The sequence below is a fragment of the Rousettus aegyptiacus genome, unplaced genomic scaffold (genome assembly GCF_014176215.1).
Source record: "Rousettus aegyptiacus isolate mRouAeg1 unplaced genomic scaffold, mRouAeg1.p scaffold_m13_p_5, whole genome shotgun sequence".
Lineage (NCBI taxonomy): Eukaryota > Metazoa > Chordata > Mammalia > Chiroptera > Pteropodidae > Rousettus > Rousettus aegyptiacus.
The window spans coordinates 19858003-19874785 of NW_023416308.1; the positions used below are offsets into that span (position 1 = coordinate 19858003).

The 16783-nt window shown below is 45.6% G+C and overlaps 1 protein-coding gene across 3 annotated transcripts in view; it reads right to left on the reverse strand.

Moving 5' to 3' along the window:
* MYO18B (myosin XVIIIB) overlaps window positions 1-16783 on the reverse strand; it is a 239968-nt gene that overhangs the window by 29900 nt on the left and 193285 nt on the right. For all 3 annotated transcript variants that reach the window (XM_016124218.2, XM_036221665.1, XM_036221666.1), the window contains one exon: window positions 5481-5611. In XM_016124218.2, the coding sequence (XP_015979704.2) occupies window positions 5481-5611 (131 nt within the window). The remainder of the gene's footprint in view (window positions 1-5480; window positions 5612-16783) is intronic.

Sequence of the window (16783 nt, forward strand, 5' to 3'; positions counted from 1 at the left end):
TGGGTGATGGAGTTCGTCTAGAAATCAAATCACGGCCCCATGGCTCATTTGTGAGCTGGGGTCAGTCTCTTGACTTCTCTAAGCTCCAGTTCATCATTGTAAACTGGGGGTGATAATGGATGGTAACAACTTCACAGAGTCGTGAGAACAATGTATACGAAACAGGTAGGTTATGTAGCCTGGCACAAAATCCTCAGGAAAGGGTACCTATTATCACAATTATCATTTATCTCTTGTAATATGCCAGAGTGGAAAAAGCAGTTTGGAGCTCTCGCTCCCCATGAATGCCACAAGCTGCATATCCAGGCCTTCCATGCTACAAAGACGCTTAGAAAGCCAGGCAGCCTCTGTGGCAACGTTAAATATGCACCATCCTATACTAGGGCCCTGTACTGTAATTTGGAATGTGGCATCGACCTTTTTATAATTATGGAGAAATTCTTTAAGCTTCCCTACCATTTCTAGGCTATGGTAATTACTCAAAAAAAAAAAAGAGGAGCAAATTAAAAGGTAAGAGGATTGCAGGAAAAGAGATGTGGACACCTCCAAAGCCTGTCCTACTATGTAGCAAGCACTTTTACAGTCTGGTTGGAGCCTGGGTTCACTAATGAATAAACTAAATCAGAATTATGCCCTCGATGGCAGCTGCGATCTTTGGTTAGACACAGATATTTTTACCTCTCCCGCTGCAGCCTAATTTTAGTCGATTTAAAGGGGTATATGTTGGAAAATGTACAACCGAATGCAACATAGCAATAAAGGACTCCTTCTTTTGCAGAACATTTACCTTAGACTGGGCCAGCTGGAATGAACACACTCTCAGGTGACCCAGGAGTCAGAGGTCATCCAGTGATCTCTCCACTATCCCCTCACCCTACTCCACCCACAAACCACCAGCTAAGGTGACAAACAAAGCCTGGGCCATGAATAGATGGGGCTGTCAGCTGACACGTGCCTCCCTCCATGACTAATGAGCATGCTCCAGTCCTGGGGGAACAGCTTAAAGCATTTCTCCATTAATCTAAGAAGGTTCATGCCACAGTTGAAGTTACCATGAGGGCCCTAGTACAGGATAACATGCGTTTAAACACTGTCGCACAGGCCACCTAGCTTTCTGAGCACGTAGCCACGTTTCCAGCCTGGAAGGCCTGTTACACTCGGATCTAATTCCCAACATAGGGAAATGCGACTTTTCATAATTTGAACAAGTCTCTCAAAGAACCTCACCTCCAGCTGAAGCACCACTCTCTCTCCCTCTCTTTCTCTCAGGGTGGATTTGAATCCTAATTGAGAGCTCAGTTTGGAGAAGCACCTCAGATCAACCCCTCAGGCTCCAGTCCAAACTTCTGACCCCAGGTGAGGAGAGTGCAGAGGGGAGAGCAGCGTGCAGCTGCCAGGGTGGGGAGGAGCAGAGGCTGGCATTGGGGCAGCAGCTGAGAACTCCGCTCCAGATGGTGGCTCTACGCCCTACCAATGCATATATTTCTTTTTTATTGTTGATAATCGTTTTAATGGCACTATGACCAGAGAACATGGTTTGTACAATCTTAATTCTCTGAAATGTGTTGAGACTTCTTTGTGGGCATTTTTTTTTTCCTCCAGTTGTCCCCCATTCCTAAGCTATTATTAAGATCTATGCTCCCTGTGAATTTTAAACCAAAGTTACAGGGTAGTGAGTTAGGGCCAAGGCCTGCTAAGAATTAGAAAACGCTTCCTAAAAATCACCTGAGACCAGGGCTGGCTTGACAGGGTCGCAATCCATGCCCAGAAGGGCTTGTGCTTGGTAGAAAGCTCTGCTGTCACGGTCTTGAAATTCTGAATAAACTTTGAACAAGAAGACCCATATTTGTATGTCACAGTAGATATAATAATTATACAGTTGATCCTGCTTGGGTTTCTGGGGCATAGCAAGGAACTGGGGGATTCAGCGGGCTCCTGTGGGCCATTTCAAGAGAGAGAGAAAAGTGGAGAGAGGGAAGGAGGAAGTGGAAGAAGGTGGGTGGAGAAGGAGAAAAGGAGAAAAGAGATGCTTCTCTCTCATTTACCTTACTCAGGCACACTGGTCTTTCACCTCCTAGACACGCCCTTTCTCCCTTTTCTCTAGATCTCCCCGTGGCAGGTTCAATTCAAATGCTTCCTCTCAAAGAGGCCATGTCTGCCTACCCTGCTCTTCATCATAGCCCTGTGTTCTCTGCCCTCATAACTCCAATTCTAACCTAGTGTTTAACTTCTCAGTCTGTTCCCTTTATCCCTGGATACACATACATACACACACACACACACACACACACACACACACACACGCATGCACCATTAGAAGGTAAGTTCCGTGAAGGCACGGGCCATATCTATGCTCTTTTTCCTGAATTCAGCAGAACGTTAACTTCTGCCTGACCTTGGGCATGTTATCAATCTCTTTTCATCTGCAAGATGAAGGACAGTGATAACAAGAAGTGAGTGGAACAACATAAATATTTAGCACAATGTCTAGTGTGGAAGAGGTGCTCAGAAAGAACTGATCAAATGAGGGAATGAATGAGTGAATGAATGAATAAATGAATTGATGGGTGAATGAATGAAACTGATAATTGCTGAGCCCCTGCTATGTACAAAGTACTGTGCTAGGGGGTCATTTTTTTCACGTCTTATTATTAACCCATCTTATAGATGAGGAGACTGAGGCTCAGAGAGGTTGAATAACTTACTCCAGGTCATGCAGAAATAAACTATTGGATCCCTGATTGGAAATCGGGTTTGTAGATATGCAGAGCCTATGCCCTCCCCAGAGGGTATTTCCAATTGAGATAGTCCTACGCACTACGCAGGGCTTTTCCAGGTACAAGATGCATTTCTTTATACCTGGTGTTCCATGACCATTTCACACCTCACACAACCCTGAAACATAGGTGAGGTCCCTTCCAACTTTAGGAAATAAGATTCTGGCGCTGTGTGAAAAACTAGAGATGCAAATGAGTAAAAGGCATCAGAAGTCCAGTAGGGAGGAAGCTTTAAGGTCCTAGAGACAAAAGATCATGAAAACACAGACAGATAGCCAGGGTTCAGATTAAATTCCTGGGTACAAGGGCCTGGAGCTCAGAAAAGCTGGATCAGAACAGAAGGTGAACGTGAGGCTTGTCACCTGAAACAGAGACAGATACAGGTGTCTCCTGTTAGGACGAGGGTGATGGCAGGGTCCCTTTAAGGCCTGAGAGGGCTCCCCATAAACAGAGACTGGAGTGATATCTGTGACCCTCTATGACTTCAACCCTAGCATCTCACTTACCAGGTAAAAATCTGCTCCTTGCTTTTTGACACACCTGCTGCCCAACCTGTCCCTACACTTCCAAGCATAGATCCTCTTTTCCCTTTTCCAATGTTGTTATGTTTATAACTTTTATTATTTGTTCAAATAGCAATGTTCTACTATGCAAGTGAATATTATTCAAAAGTTTTGCTCATTGGCCCAAAACCAAAACACTAGTATATACAGCCATTGATTCCCTTCATAATTAATGCAAAAGCTCTAGTACTTCTACAAATAGCAAAACTAGCCCAAGTGTCAAGTAGGAGGTATTGGCAATAGGGGTTTGTAATTACAGACGTTAGTTTAGTCGTGACGCTAATAAAACTGGAGGAGGGTGGGGCAGAGGGGAGACCCCTACGTGTAATCACGAGCTGGGAGCAGCTGCACCATCAGTATTTGCCATTTCATCAGCAATTTGGCATCTGTACAAATTAGCAGGGAGTGGTAGAAATACTCAGAATGCGCATGAAAACCATTTTTGCAGAAACTGAAGATGTTTTAGATAAAGCCCTTTACTTAGGGGTAAGAACATGCAATTTTAGAGCCGCTGACTCTCTGTTTGAGGATGCTGAGCTTTCCCACCTTCATGGGAAAGCTTGAAGTTACATGCCTCTGAGCAGCTTATGACCTGATCAGACCTGTGTCAAGGAAAAAACGTGCTCATTCTAAAAGTATATCACTTATGGGAGCAAAATCTCCTAAAGAGGGTACTAGTAGCAAGGAGTGTGTGTGCATGTTCCTTGCAGAAATTTTAGAAAATATAAATAACCTTGAAGAAAAAAAAAATAGGTCGCCAGTAATGTCTTCCCTCTCGATAGTAGCATATTGGTGTGTTTCTTTCTAGTCTATTTCTTGACTAGCTATGGTCAGCTCGAATACAGACGTCTGGTTCTTCCCGCTGGCTAAACCACAGCCGACTTGTAGCTCCTTCTACTTCCCTCACTGCTGGTCTCACGCTCACACCCAGTAGTTGGCCCCTGCCTTTATCTTACTAAGAGGGATGTGACTAGCAAAGGTCCGGATAGGAAAGTGATCAGCCTTGGGTTCTAACTCAGAGTATGATGCTAATTTGTTTTGTGACCTTGAACTTTCCTGATGTCAAGATCTTCACGTGGGAATGGAGAAGGCTGCAGTCCATGGTCTGACCTTTGTTCTGACCACAGCACGAACCATCCCCCACAGAAACAAAGACCAAGATGAAGACCAGTGTAGTGGCCCACACGGGCGGGTGCAGGGGTGGCTGGCTGGCATTGGGTGGGGACCACATCTAGAGGTTAGGTTAAGGTACCTTGTTTCTTGCCAAAGCCATGAAACAAAAATGCCCAGGCTTCGCTGAAGAGGCTGGGGTGGCGAGTGGAGATGCTGCACCCAGAAAGGCAGCTGTGATTTCCAGAGAAATAACATGCCAAGGCTACAAAGGCAGCTCTGGGGAACAGCCTGCTCTGGGCCATCTGCAGAGTATTTTGGTTTGGGGCCATGTGCCCAGCCAGGACACCTCAGACTCCTTATAGCTGAGCAGCCCACCCGTGGCCTGTGGCAGCTTGAGATTTGAGTGGAGATGATGGGAAGCAGCCTGTCTTCCGAGGAAGAAGTCCTGACACTGAATTTGAGGGGTTTCATCAATCACCAGCCATCTGATCTTGCATCCTTGAATTAGTTGTTGTTTTTGTAAAATTTCTTGTTATTTTGCACAAACATAGCTTACATTCTTATAGCACTAACGTGCCCCAAACACTGTCCTAAGTGATGTTCAGCTATTAACTCATTTATCTCCAACAACCCTCTGCGGGAGGCAGTAGGTTAAATATATGAAACGTCCAGTCTATAGGTCAAAAGTGATAGAATCTTGGCAATACGATGTGGTTTATGTCTACTTTACAAGTGAGGAACTTACACCCAGATTGGACATGCAACTTGCCCAAGATCACACTCTGGAGTCCTTTTGCAGCCACCCCCCAGATTGCCTCCCCAGACTTGGCAAGCTGGGCTGCCTGGCATCCTGTCTCTCCTCACCCAAGCCAGTCAGTTATCCCTCCCACCCCCAGACACATCTGGGTCTCCCAGCAGTGCAGCTCCCCAAACCCAGAGTAGGATCTCTGGCCACTGAGCACCACAGTGCTCCCCAGGGTGCAGCCCACGTGCTGCACCCAGCCCCACCTGACCCTCTGTAGGTTACCTCTCTGTGTCACTGTCGCTGGATGCCACCTCTTCCAAGGCTGCCTGCAGGTCAGCAATCCTCCGGATGGACGTTTCCAGGTCTGTCTGGAGGGTCTGTCTCACTGCTGCAAGCTCCTCTATGTACTTCTCCTGGAGATAGAGACCACCGGCATACGTTGGCCTTGGACAAAGAACCCCAGCCACCCGCGAGAGCTCTGGGAAGCAGACAGACCCCAGACCCAGCCTAGCATTCACCAAGCATCTATGAAGTGGTGGGTACCCATGACAGCCTCTCTCTATAGATGGGCTTATCAGACGTTGAGTAGGTGCTGTAAATTTCATGCTGGAAATAGATGCTTAGGGGCTTCCAGGGCATGGCCCATGGACAGAGCTCGCTCACCGACACTGGGGGTCTGAAGTCAGTCTGTCAAACCACAGAGCTGCGCTTTGAACCTGTGCCACCATGCTGCCTGGGGCAAAGTGGGCACTCAGTACACCGTGGGTGAATGAGTAAACACATGAACCAATTAACGTTTCTCAGAACAACAGCAGGGCTGATTCTGGAAGCTGAGTCTATGCACCAAGGATGGATTTGGAGCAGGAGGACGTGGGGAAGGGCGGAACAAGAATAGTTCTCTTTCGCCTCTGTCACCTCGACTCCCCCAACTTTCCATCCTCAAAGGCAGCAAAGGCAAAGATGACAAATGCAGAGCAGGCCAACACCGCTGGCGTTTACTGAGATCTCTCTGTGTTCAGTGTTTTACGCTCCTGACTTCACTCACTCCTCACAAGCCTGGCAGGTGGGTCACTCTTACGGCTCCTATTTCACAGATGAGAAACTGAGGCCTGCAGTAGAGAAACAGCTTGGTGCATCTGACTCTCCTCCCACCCCTCATCCTTCCACTCTCTGACACTGCCCTAATCAGATTTTGTTCTTATTTTGAAAAATCTTTGACTTCCTTTTGTACCATATTGCACACACTCCAACCTTTTAATATAATGACTGTTAACTAAGGGAGAGTTTGCCCTTCAGGGGCCATTGGGGGCCTGGGGCCATTGGTGGTCACACTGTTAGGAGGTGTTACTGATATCTAGTAGGTCGAGGCCAGGGATGCAGCCCAACATCCCACAGTGTGCAGGACGCCACAGAGGATTGCTTGGCCCAAATGTCAACAAGTCTCAGTCTGAGAACCCCTGAGTTAAACCTGGAATATACAGGGAAGAAATCAAACAGCAGAGCCGGGATCAGTACCCAAGGATGCTTAGAGCTATTTGATGACACAGAGAAGCCGAATGCTGCATCATCACCCAACAACTGGGAATGGTTAGGGAAATCACAGCGTGCCGCTTTGATGCCATTACGCAGACATTAACATTAAACATAAGGATCGTGGCAGCGTGGAATGCTTCTATAAAATAATGTTAAGCAAACGAAATAGAACAGAGAAATATCATGCCCATATATATGCAAATAACACACACACACTTGGGAGAATACTTGGAGAGCTGAAAATATTTATAGATGGAGGTGAAGCGAGGGGGGGGGTTATGGATAGGGTTTTTCTTTTAAGCTGTTCTAATTAAGATTATTTTCGACTGCTTTTTAGGAACACGTATCAACTGATGAGAGTATGGACGGGTGAAGAATATAAGGATTTAGGGTCAGATCTAAGTGCAATTCTCAGTTTCCCATTTAACTCACTAGCTGTGTGTCCTTGAAACAGTTCGCGGCCCCTCTCTGAGCCCGGGATCATTTTTCTTTAGTTTGTAGATGAGAAAACTGAGGTGGGTGAAGTCACTCAGGGCAGTTAGAAGCAGATCCCAGATGTGACCCCCCGTCTGTCCTGCTCCCAGGCCGGTGATCTTTCTTTCTGGGGCTACGTGTGCACACCCAGTGAAAGTCTGTCCGCTCACCATTACAAGGACACACTCAGCTCTCCTTGGAGATTGGCTTGTCCATTCGCTGTATTATAAGTCTGTGCCTTTCACTGGTTTTGAGTCTTTTCTAATTTGAAAGAGAGAGCAAGAGTGTGTGTGTGTGTGTGTGTGTGTGTGTGTGTGAGAGAGAGAGAGAGAGAGAGAGAGCGAGAAAGAGAGAGAGAGAGAGAGAGAGAGAGAGAGAGAGAGAGAGAGGGAGGAGAGAGGAGAGAGTTGTGAGAGGGCCCAAGGGTCAAGCTAAGCTGATGAGAGAAGGGGCGAGGCATAGAGACGAGAGTGGTGTGAGAAGGGGCTGGCAGTGAATAGCAGTTGATTGAAGCTGCCAGCTGTGAAATCCCAGCCTTGGTGCTGACAAGGTGAGAGACGACTGAGGATTGAGGCAGGGGCCCTGGGGCAGGAGGCCGGTAAACTGTCAGAACAAATAACACACACTGATGGCGAGTGGGGGCTTGCCCCAGGTAGCCTCAGGACACTAGTACCTGGGCTTATAAAGATATTTAGAAAAGTGGATGGGTGAGAAATCCAGGCAGCTTACAGGAGCGCTTTGCACAAGCTCGGCTCCTTCCTAGTGTGCCAAAATGATGACATCACTGGGATAAGATGTCATCTCCCAGGTGATGAGGTGCTGTGTCTTTCTAAGACAGAAAGGTGCTATCCAAAGTCCACGTCTGGGCCATTTTAGACATGTGGTGAATGTTCATGTTATAGATGAAGAAACTGAGGGCCAGAGCACCGAAATGACCTATCCAAGGTCACACAGCCAGGAGACCCCAAAGGTGACATGGGCATCCAAGTCTTGGGTTCTCTGATGAGAACTCTTTAGGTCACACGTGCTGAGAGATAACCAAGGAGCACAGACGTTTCCTTCCAGCCGTGCCTGGGTGAACACCAGCTGCATCGATGTCATGTGGAGGGAGCGAGTAGGACTTAAAGTCTCAACCCCGGGGAGCTGCCTGGTGGCGAAGGACAGTGACAGTGCAGGAGCTGTGTCAGGGGTGGGTAGCCCTGACCTAGGACTAAACAGGTAGGAAGAGAAAAGGGGGACCTGAGAAGGGTCCAAACCATAATACTGTGAAAGTGAAAAGTAGTCTCTGGAGCCAGGATGCCTGGGTTCGTATCCCAGATCTACCGCAGACGGGCCGTGAGACCTTCGGCATGAAAGAGGGCAGGAGTAGCCCCCTTCACACTTGGTGGAGAGGAAAGGCTTGACCAACAGTGGCATCGCTATCATTTAATTCTCAGAGGAAAATGCGGAGCAATCGGGTGGATGCCCCCACATCACTGAGGAGGTTTGCCAAGGTCACTCGGCAAATAAGAAGATGGGAATGCAGGACTCTGGCGCCAAAGCCTTTTCAGTATCCTGGGTAGGAAAGACATGGGTGGAAAGTAACGGCAGCATAGAAAATGAGTCAGCTAAACAGAGAGAAGAGCGCTGAGAGAAAAGTAACCATCCATAAGTGAGGGTACATGGACTAAAGACGGGGTCCAGGGGACCTGCACAACCTCCCACCCTCCACCACGCCCCCTTGTCTTCATTCCCCATCTTCTCTCTCATCAGGCTCTGTGGGAACACCCCAAGGGGATGGATTTGGGAAATTTAGAATCTGTGTAATCAGCAATCAGCAAACCTTTCCTGCGTCAACTCAAAAGCCAAATAGAGTTTAGTTTGTTGATTACAGAGATCAAGTCACTAGGTGAAATGGATACGGCGCCCCAGTTTCTCTCGGTTAGACAAAACGAGGCCCATCCGGAGCCCACTCGAGAGACATGGAGGGGGAACACAAGAGAAGGGGACACCCCTGTCAGGCCTGGGAGGTGGGCCCCTTCCACCCGAAAGCTCAGGATTTGGTCAGGACTTCTTCTTCATGCAAGTGGGGTTTGTTTTTGTTTTAAAGCCTGGTGTAAGCTTCGTCTTCTCTCTCATTATCCCTCCTTGGAAACTTAGAGCACAGAGAAGTTGGGGGGACATTAGGATATGACTGTTTAGATAATAAGATGTATATAGCAGAAACCTACTAATAAACATACCATATTAATCTATAGCTATAATATAGTGATAAGCACACTGTAATAGACACACAACATACTAATATATATTATATAGTAATTGTATATGTTTGTGTGTATATCTATGTATACATACATACGCAGATGCTCCTTTACTTAAGACAGGGTTATATCCTTATATACCCATCATAAGTTGAAAATATTATAAGTCGAAAATGCATTGAAGACACCTAACCTGCCAAACATCACAGCGTAGCCCAGCTGACCTTAAACGTGCTCGGAACACTTCCCTCACCAAGAAACCCCATCACACGTTGAGGGGCATCTGTAATTGCCTTCCTCTTCTTCTCACCAGAAGCAGGAGACAAGGATGGGCATTTTGTAGACACAATGGGTGTGAAAACACAAAACACAATGTCCAAAAAACCACCAGCAACACATACATGGTTGAGTAGCGGTTGTTCGCCCTCATGGCTGCATGGCCGACCAGGAGCCGCGGCCCGGCATCACGAGAGAGTATCCTATCCCACACTGCATTACGCTAGTCTGGAAAAGTGCCAAAATTCAAAATCTGAAATATGATTTCTACTGAATTTCAGGCACTTTCATGGCACCATAGAGTTGAAAAATCATAGGTCAAGTCATCATAAGTCAGGGACTATCCGTGCCATTCATTCATTCAATGAACATTTATTGAGCATCTACTATGTGCCAGCACTGATCCAGGCCCGGGTGACAAAATCCTAACTTCCACAGAGCTTCCCTTCTCGCAGGGACCTAATCTGTCTGTTGCCAGTGTCCAGAACATAGACAATACACGTTTTGGGATTAAATGAATGGCGTTACCGCGTGACTGGCTGTAGTGAGGGAGGAGCAAGGGTATGACACACACTCGCGAATGCATGCACAGCAGACACCATACATGCAGAGATAAATGCAATAATACGTAGCATGGGTACTTGCTGGCCTCCCAGCACCACTTAAGAGAATCATTAACCATGTTGAACTCCCAAGCTACTCCCCCTGGAGCATGCCGCTTAGAGGTGCCTGTGTAGGGAGCAGTTCGTGTGATAATTAGTGGCTGCAATTAAAATCATCTCCTCTTGTGATGTTCAATTAGAGGCTAATATTTAAAACTGATGTTTGTTTTGTCTGCCCAGGGCAGCTCGATCTTCAGAGGACCCTCTCCCGTCTGCAAATGCACAGGACTCTCATAGGTCAGTTTCTGCACCTCTGGGGGTTCCCTCTCTAATCTTCAGAGGTGCCCCCCAACACCTCCCAGTTAATTCCACAAGCTTATATTATAGGTCAGATGATCTCAAAACATCTCCAAAATGGGATGAAAATTCATCTCATTATTTTATTCTGATGCAGTAAAGACAAATAGAAACTTCATGTTATAGAGCCTGGTCCAAAAAAAATGACACATGCACATTCACTTATAAAGAGAGATATATATCTATGAATGTTTATGCACCTGTGTATATATAGGTACATACACAAATATTCTTAGTCTGACACATACTTAATAAATATCTTGAATTAATACATGGATATATTTACTTCTATGTCTCACATGTGTGGGGCACTCTGCTAAATGTTTAAAATACCTTATGTCACACAATCTTTATAAGAAGCCTCAGAGTCAAGTACTATATAAACACATAAAAGGTGACTCGAGAATATTACAACAAAGTAATAGCGGAGTTATTATCTCTGTGTGGTGAGATATTAGGTGGTTTTTATTTTCATTTTTATTCTCCTCCAGATAGTCTGCTAAGAATACAAATTACTTTTATTATGAGAAAGCTAAAAAATATGACTTTATTTATTCCTGACATTACAAAGAACAGTTCCCTGGTCTACCTGCTCAATGCCTGTCAAGGTAGTCTCTGCAGCCTCATCATCCCCATTTTACAGGTGAGCAGGCTGAGTTTCGAAGGGGTAAAGTCGCTTGCCCAGGGACATGCAACCAGGACATGATGATCTAGAGTTGGACCCAAGTCTCTGGAACCAAGCTCACAGCTCTTTCCCCGTTGCCCGTAATTGTTTCTGCTTTATCACAGGATGTCTGTCTCTGGAGGTACGGGGTTCTTCCCAGATAGAAAGATTACAAGAAACTGCCATTGCTTCATTCAAACTGTCTAAGGGTCACTTGCCTGGGAGAAATGAGGCTGCAGGGGAAAATAGAAGCCCTGTGAATTGTGTCCTGTTTAGAGCTCTAAGGCCATATTAGCAAGGAAGTGAGCATGAGCAGGGAGTGTTCAGCTTCAGTTTTGGAAAGGAGAGTTGAGGTGCCCAATAGAAAATCTAAAAGTATATATGACATTCTCTTATCTAAGACTTGAAAAAGAGCCTGACCTCCAGCAGAAAGTGGAACTGAGGAAAAGGTGGTCATTACTATCCAAGGTCCTTTCTTCTTTTATCATCATCAACCTGCAAGTTAATCATTTTAGTATATTTTTATGATGTGCTACTAACACGGAGATATTCATCAAAGATACCAAAGTCACACAGCTGGAAAGTGATAGCCAGATTCAAGCTCAGACCTTCCTATTTTCAAAGGGTCAGTAACCTGACTAATTCCACCCTTTCCTTCACCAGTGGCAGGCATATCTAATCGATCACTGCACAGACCCAAGCAATCTGGGGCCAGAATCCATTTTCTGAACCATCAAGTTAAGCCCAGTGCTGCCTTGGGCTCCAACTACCAGCATCAACTGGAACTCTCAACTTTGCCACACTTTCAGTGATCTTGATCCTCCTGAAAATGCCTCCTGAGTCCTCAAAGAAGACACATATTAGCTGATTGATTGCTTTGTGTGTGGGGGTGGGGTGTTATTTCTCCTTGAAAAATGGTGACTGCTCTATGGGAATAAAGGAAGCTGCAACCCACCACACTGAGGGAGAGGTCCTGGTGTGTGGGGATGGGGAGATGCAAACTATTAACAACATAGTACCTGGAGAAGCTCTGGCTTTAGAACAAGATGAACCCAGAAGCACCTATGTGAATTCCCATGTGTTACTAGTCCTTTCCTACTTCTAGTTCCTCATCTGTAAACATGACAGTATTATTCTCTGACAGACAGTTGTTGCAAGGAACAAATGAAATGTAAAACTGCATACATCTGGTATACCTAACACAGTGGCACATATTTCATACATAACGCATGTCCTCATTTCCTTCTTTCTAAATAAAGACTCTGAAAATATGAAGCCTGCCAACATTGTATAGTGAGGGCAGCCTCAATGTTCAGAAAAGGAAGTCTATGAGCCTGATGCTTTTTATTGAAGCCAAAAGGATTTAATACATTCTCGAAGGGTCCTGTATCTGTCAGGAAAACAGAAATCATTGTAGATCAGTCAACAATAGGAATTTAATACAGGGAATTGGTTATCAAGTGGTGAAAAAGATGAGAAGGCAGGAGAGATTAGCAATAGCAGGAAGGTACTGCCACCCTAGGGCTGGAAGGAAAAACCGAGAAGTTGGGCCATCTGATGGGAGGTGAAACCTCACCAGGGCTGCCTGATGGAAGGTGGCTTCATGGAGGAGGGGAGCCCCTAGTGGGACCTGAAATCACGGGGGCTCAGCTGCTGCCAGGGATCCTCCTCGAGGCAGTGTGAGAAAGGGAGAAGCACCCTGGCTTCTCTCCTCCTCCTGTCTTTTGATTGTCCATCACTTCCTTTTGTTGGCTGAACCTACCGGAAGGCAGCTAGGAAGCACAGTTTCCTGCAATTCTGAGCAGAGATGAGAAGCGGCAAGAATGGATCTGAGAGCCAACAGGAGAATTATTGGCACAGAGCACAAGAGCATCTGGGTTTATTCCAGTCTTCGTTATTAAGAAGAGACCAGGGTGTTTTCAGTTTGTAAAAATTCATCAAACTGCACACTTACAAGATTTGCACAGTTTTCTATGAGTGTATTTTGAGGAAAAAGTTATAAGAACTCCAGAGCCATAATTTTCAAGAATTATAGAATCAATGCTGAATGACAAATGCTTAGTTTATATTAGTTATTTACTGCTACATGACAAATTGCTTCAATACGTAGTGTTTTATTTTTTATTCTTTTTAATTTAATTTTATTTTTAGGTGAGGCAACCCTTGGTTGACCTCACATATTACAAGGACCTTGCAGCTTACAATCCCTTATTTTTTTTATTTTTTATGCCTATAGCACCTTGTCTTCCTAGGTGGTCTCCCATTCAAGTACTACTTGGGCCCGACACAGCTTAGCTTCTGAGATTGGATGGGATCATCCTTGTTCAGGGTGTCATGGCCATAGACAGCTAGTGTTTTAAAATATCAAATATAATTGAGTATCTCCCATGGTTTTCTGTGGGTCAGAAATTTAGGAGTGGCTCATCTAGGTGGCTCTGGCTTAGAGTCTGTGGTAGGATGAATAATGGCCACCAAAGATGTCCATGTCCTAATCCCCAAAACATGTGACTATGTTAACTTAGATGGCAACAGGGGTTTTGCAATTGAGATTAAATCGAGGATCTTAGGAGGGGAAAGTCACCCGGGATTATCTGGGTGGCCCCTAGACGTACTCATAAGGACCTTGTGAGAGGGACAGTGCTGTGATGATGGCATCGCGGATTGGAGTGATGCGGTCGGAAGCCAGGAAATGCTGGCTGCTTCTAAACGCTGGACGCAGCAAGGGTTAGACTGTCCTCTGGGGCCTCTAGAAGGAACCGGCCCTGCTTGCACCTTGATGTTTACCTCTTATGACTCATGTTGGACTTCTGACCTCCAAAACTGTGAAAGAATGAGTTGTGCTATTTTAAACTGCTATGTTTGTGGTAGTTTGAAACTTGGTGCAGGCTCTCTCATGAGTGACAGTCAAGTGTCAGGCAGGGCTCTGGCTGACTGAAGGCATGGCTGAGAGTGAAGGGTCCCCTCCAAGAAGACCCACTGATTCAGCCGCTGACTGGAGACCTCAGTTCATGTCATGAGGGCTCTCGCTGAGCTGCTTAAGCATCCTCATGGTGGCTGGCTTTCCCAGAGCAAGTGATCCAAGAGAGATCCAAATGTCAAATCCCTTTTATAACCTAGCCTCCGATATGACATGTCATTACTACTGACATAATCTATTGGTCACACAGACCAACTCTGATACAATATAGGGGCGCGCAGGCCAGAGGTGGAATCACTGGGAACCATCAGAAGCTGCCCCCCGCTGTAACACTGAAAGTTCTTCACATATAAACCCCATCTCAACTGACTTCCCTAACCTCAAAGAAAAGCCCTGGAGCCATGCTGAACTTTGTTACGTTTTCTAGAAACATCTGTTTATCAGTTGAATTGTGACCCTCCCCACAACATGCAAAAAAAAAAAAAAAGATATGTTGAAATCCTCATCCCTAGCACCTCACGATGTAACTGAGTTTGGAGATGGGGTCTTTACAGAGCAAGTCAAGTTAAAATGAGGTCAGTATGGCTGGTGTCCTTACAAGAAGAGGGGAATGTGGAGACAGAGATTGAAACACAGAGGGGAGGTGAAACGAAGACACACAGGGAGAGAGAGCATCATGTGTAGATAGGGGATCGGGTGATGCATCTACAAGCCAAGGAATATCAAAGATTGCCAGCAAAGCACCAGAAGCTGGGAGAGAGGCGTGGACCAGACACTTCTTTGGTGCCTTCAGAGGAGCATGGCCCTATCAACATTTTGATTTCAGACTTCCGGCCTCCAGGATGGTGAGACAATATGTTTCTGTATTTCTCAGCCACCCAGTTTGTTACTACAGCCCTAACAAACTAATAGCACACCACAGGATCTTTTATTTTTCTATGGTTTCTAAACTCCATTACAGTCGTGTACTGCTTAATGACGGGGACGTGATCTGAAAAATGTGTCGTTAGGCAATTTTGTCATTATGTGAACATCACAGAGTGCACTTACACAAACCTAAGTAGTCTAGCCCACTACACACGTAGGCTCTATGGTATAGCCTATTGCTCCTAGGCTCTAAGCCTGTACAGCATGTTACTGCATGAATCAAAAAAGATTAGATCAAACACAGGAGAAAACAACGTGACCGAGAGATGCAGTAAACACAAGATGTATGAGGCTGATACCGGTGTAACAAGGCACACTGTTTTACAGCAAACCTTTTTTTATGTAAATAGAAAGAGTACACTCTCAAATGATGATAAAAAGTATAGTAAGTACATAAACCAGTAACATAGGCACTTATTTTTGTTATCAAGTACAATGCACTGTATATAATTGTATGTGCTATACATTTATATGACTGGCAGTGCAGTAGGTTCATTTACACCAGCACACCTCAAACGCGTGAGTAATTGCATATTGTAGTGCGTTGCAGAGATAGGAATTTTTCAGCTCCATTATAATCTTTTGGGACCACCGTCACATATGAGATCCATTGTTTATCAAAATATCATTATGTGGCACATGACTGCACTTTTCCGGTTCTAATAGAATTCACTATAGAGAAGTTAGAAAACAAAGAAAGTGGCAAAAACAAATTGCCCTTAAGTCTGTTACATGACAACCACTCAAAAACGATGTTGGTGTATTTCCATTCTGTGTTCATTTCTGCATACATGCATACTAAGATACATCTATTCAACACACTCAGGTAAAATGGCTTTATATTAAGGCAGAATAGAGTTGGCATGCAGACAAACAGGAGACCTTGGAGCTACCACTCTACCCCTCCAGCCTAGCTGCCAGGATTCTCCATTACCTCAGTGCAGGAAGACCTGGGCCTCCAGGCACCTGCTTGCAGTCTTTCCTTCTCCTTTCCTTCTCATTCTTCTACCTGATTGTTTTAAAATGCCCCCAGCTATTGCCTGATGGATTTGATAGCTTTCTGTAAAGCTAACATTTTAGGCAACTTGGGCTGTTCAAAACCTAGGTGATAAGGATCTGGCTTGCAGAAAGTCTAAGATGTGTGTATTTGCCATGCACATTCGCACATTACAAAAACACTGTGGACAACATACACCATATACCAGGGGCCCAAACTGAGGCTCAGAGCAGGAAGCTAGCTAGCCAAGGGTGCTTAGTCATTGGGTGACAGAGGCAGAACTAGAACTCGAGCTTTTCCTACGTAAGTCCTCTCTCCATTGAAAAGCGCATTCCTCTCCCATGTTCTGGTTTGCACACATTGGAAAAGCCATTTTCATCTAAACACTGGCTCCAGTTACTTGGGCAATAATGATGCCACAAACTAGGGCTCCAGTGGCAAGGAGGGGGCTCTATACTTGATTTTGGGGTCCCAAGTTTCACTTTATGGGTGAGGAGTGGTGGAGGGTTCAGACTCCTCAGCAAGCACAGAAGGGGATGTGGCTGAGGGTCTCTTGGGCCAGTGGGATAGGGACAGAGATGGGAAGTTGATCAGG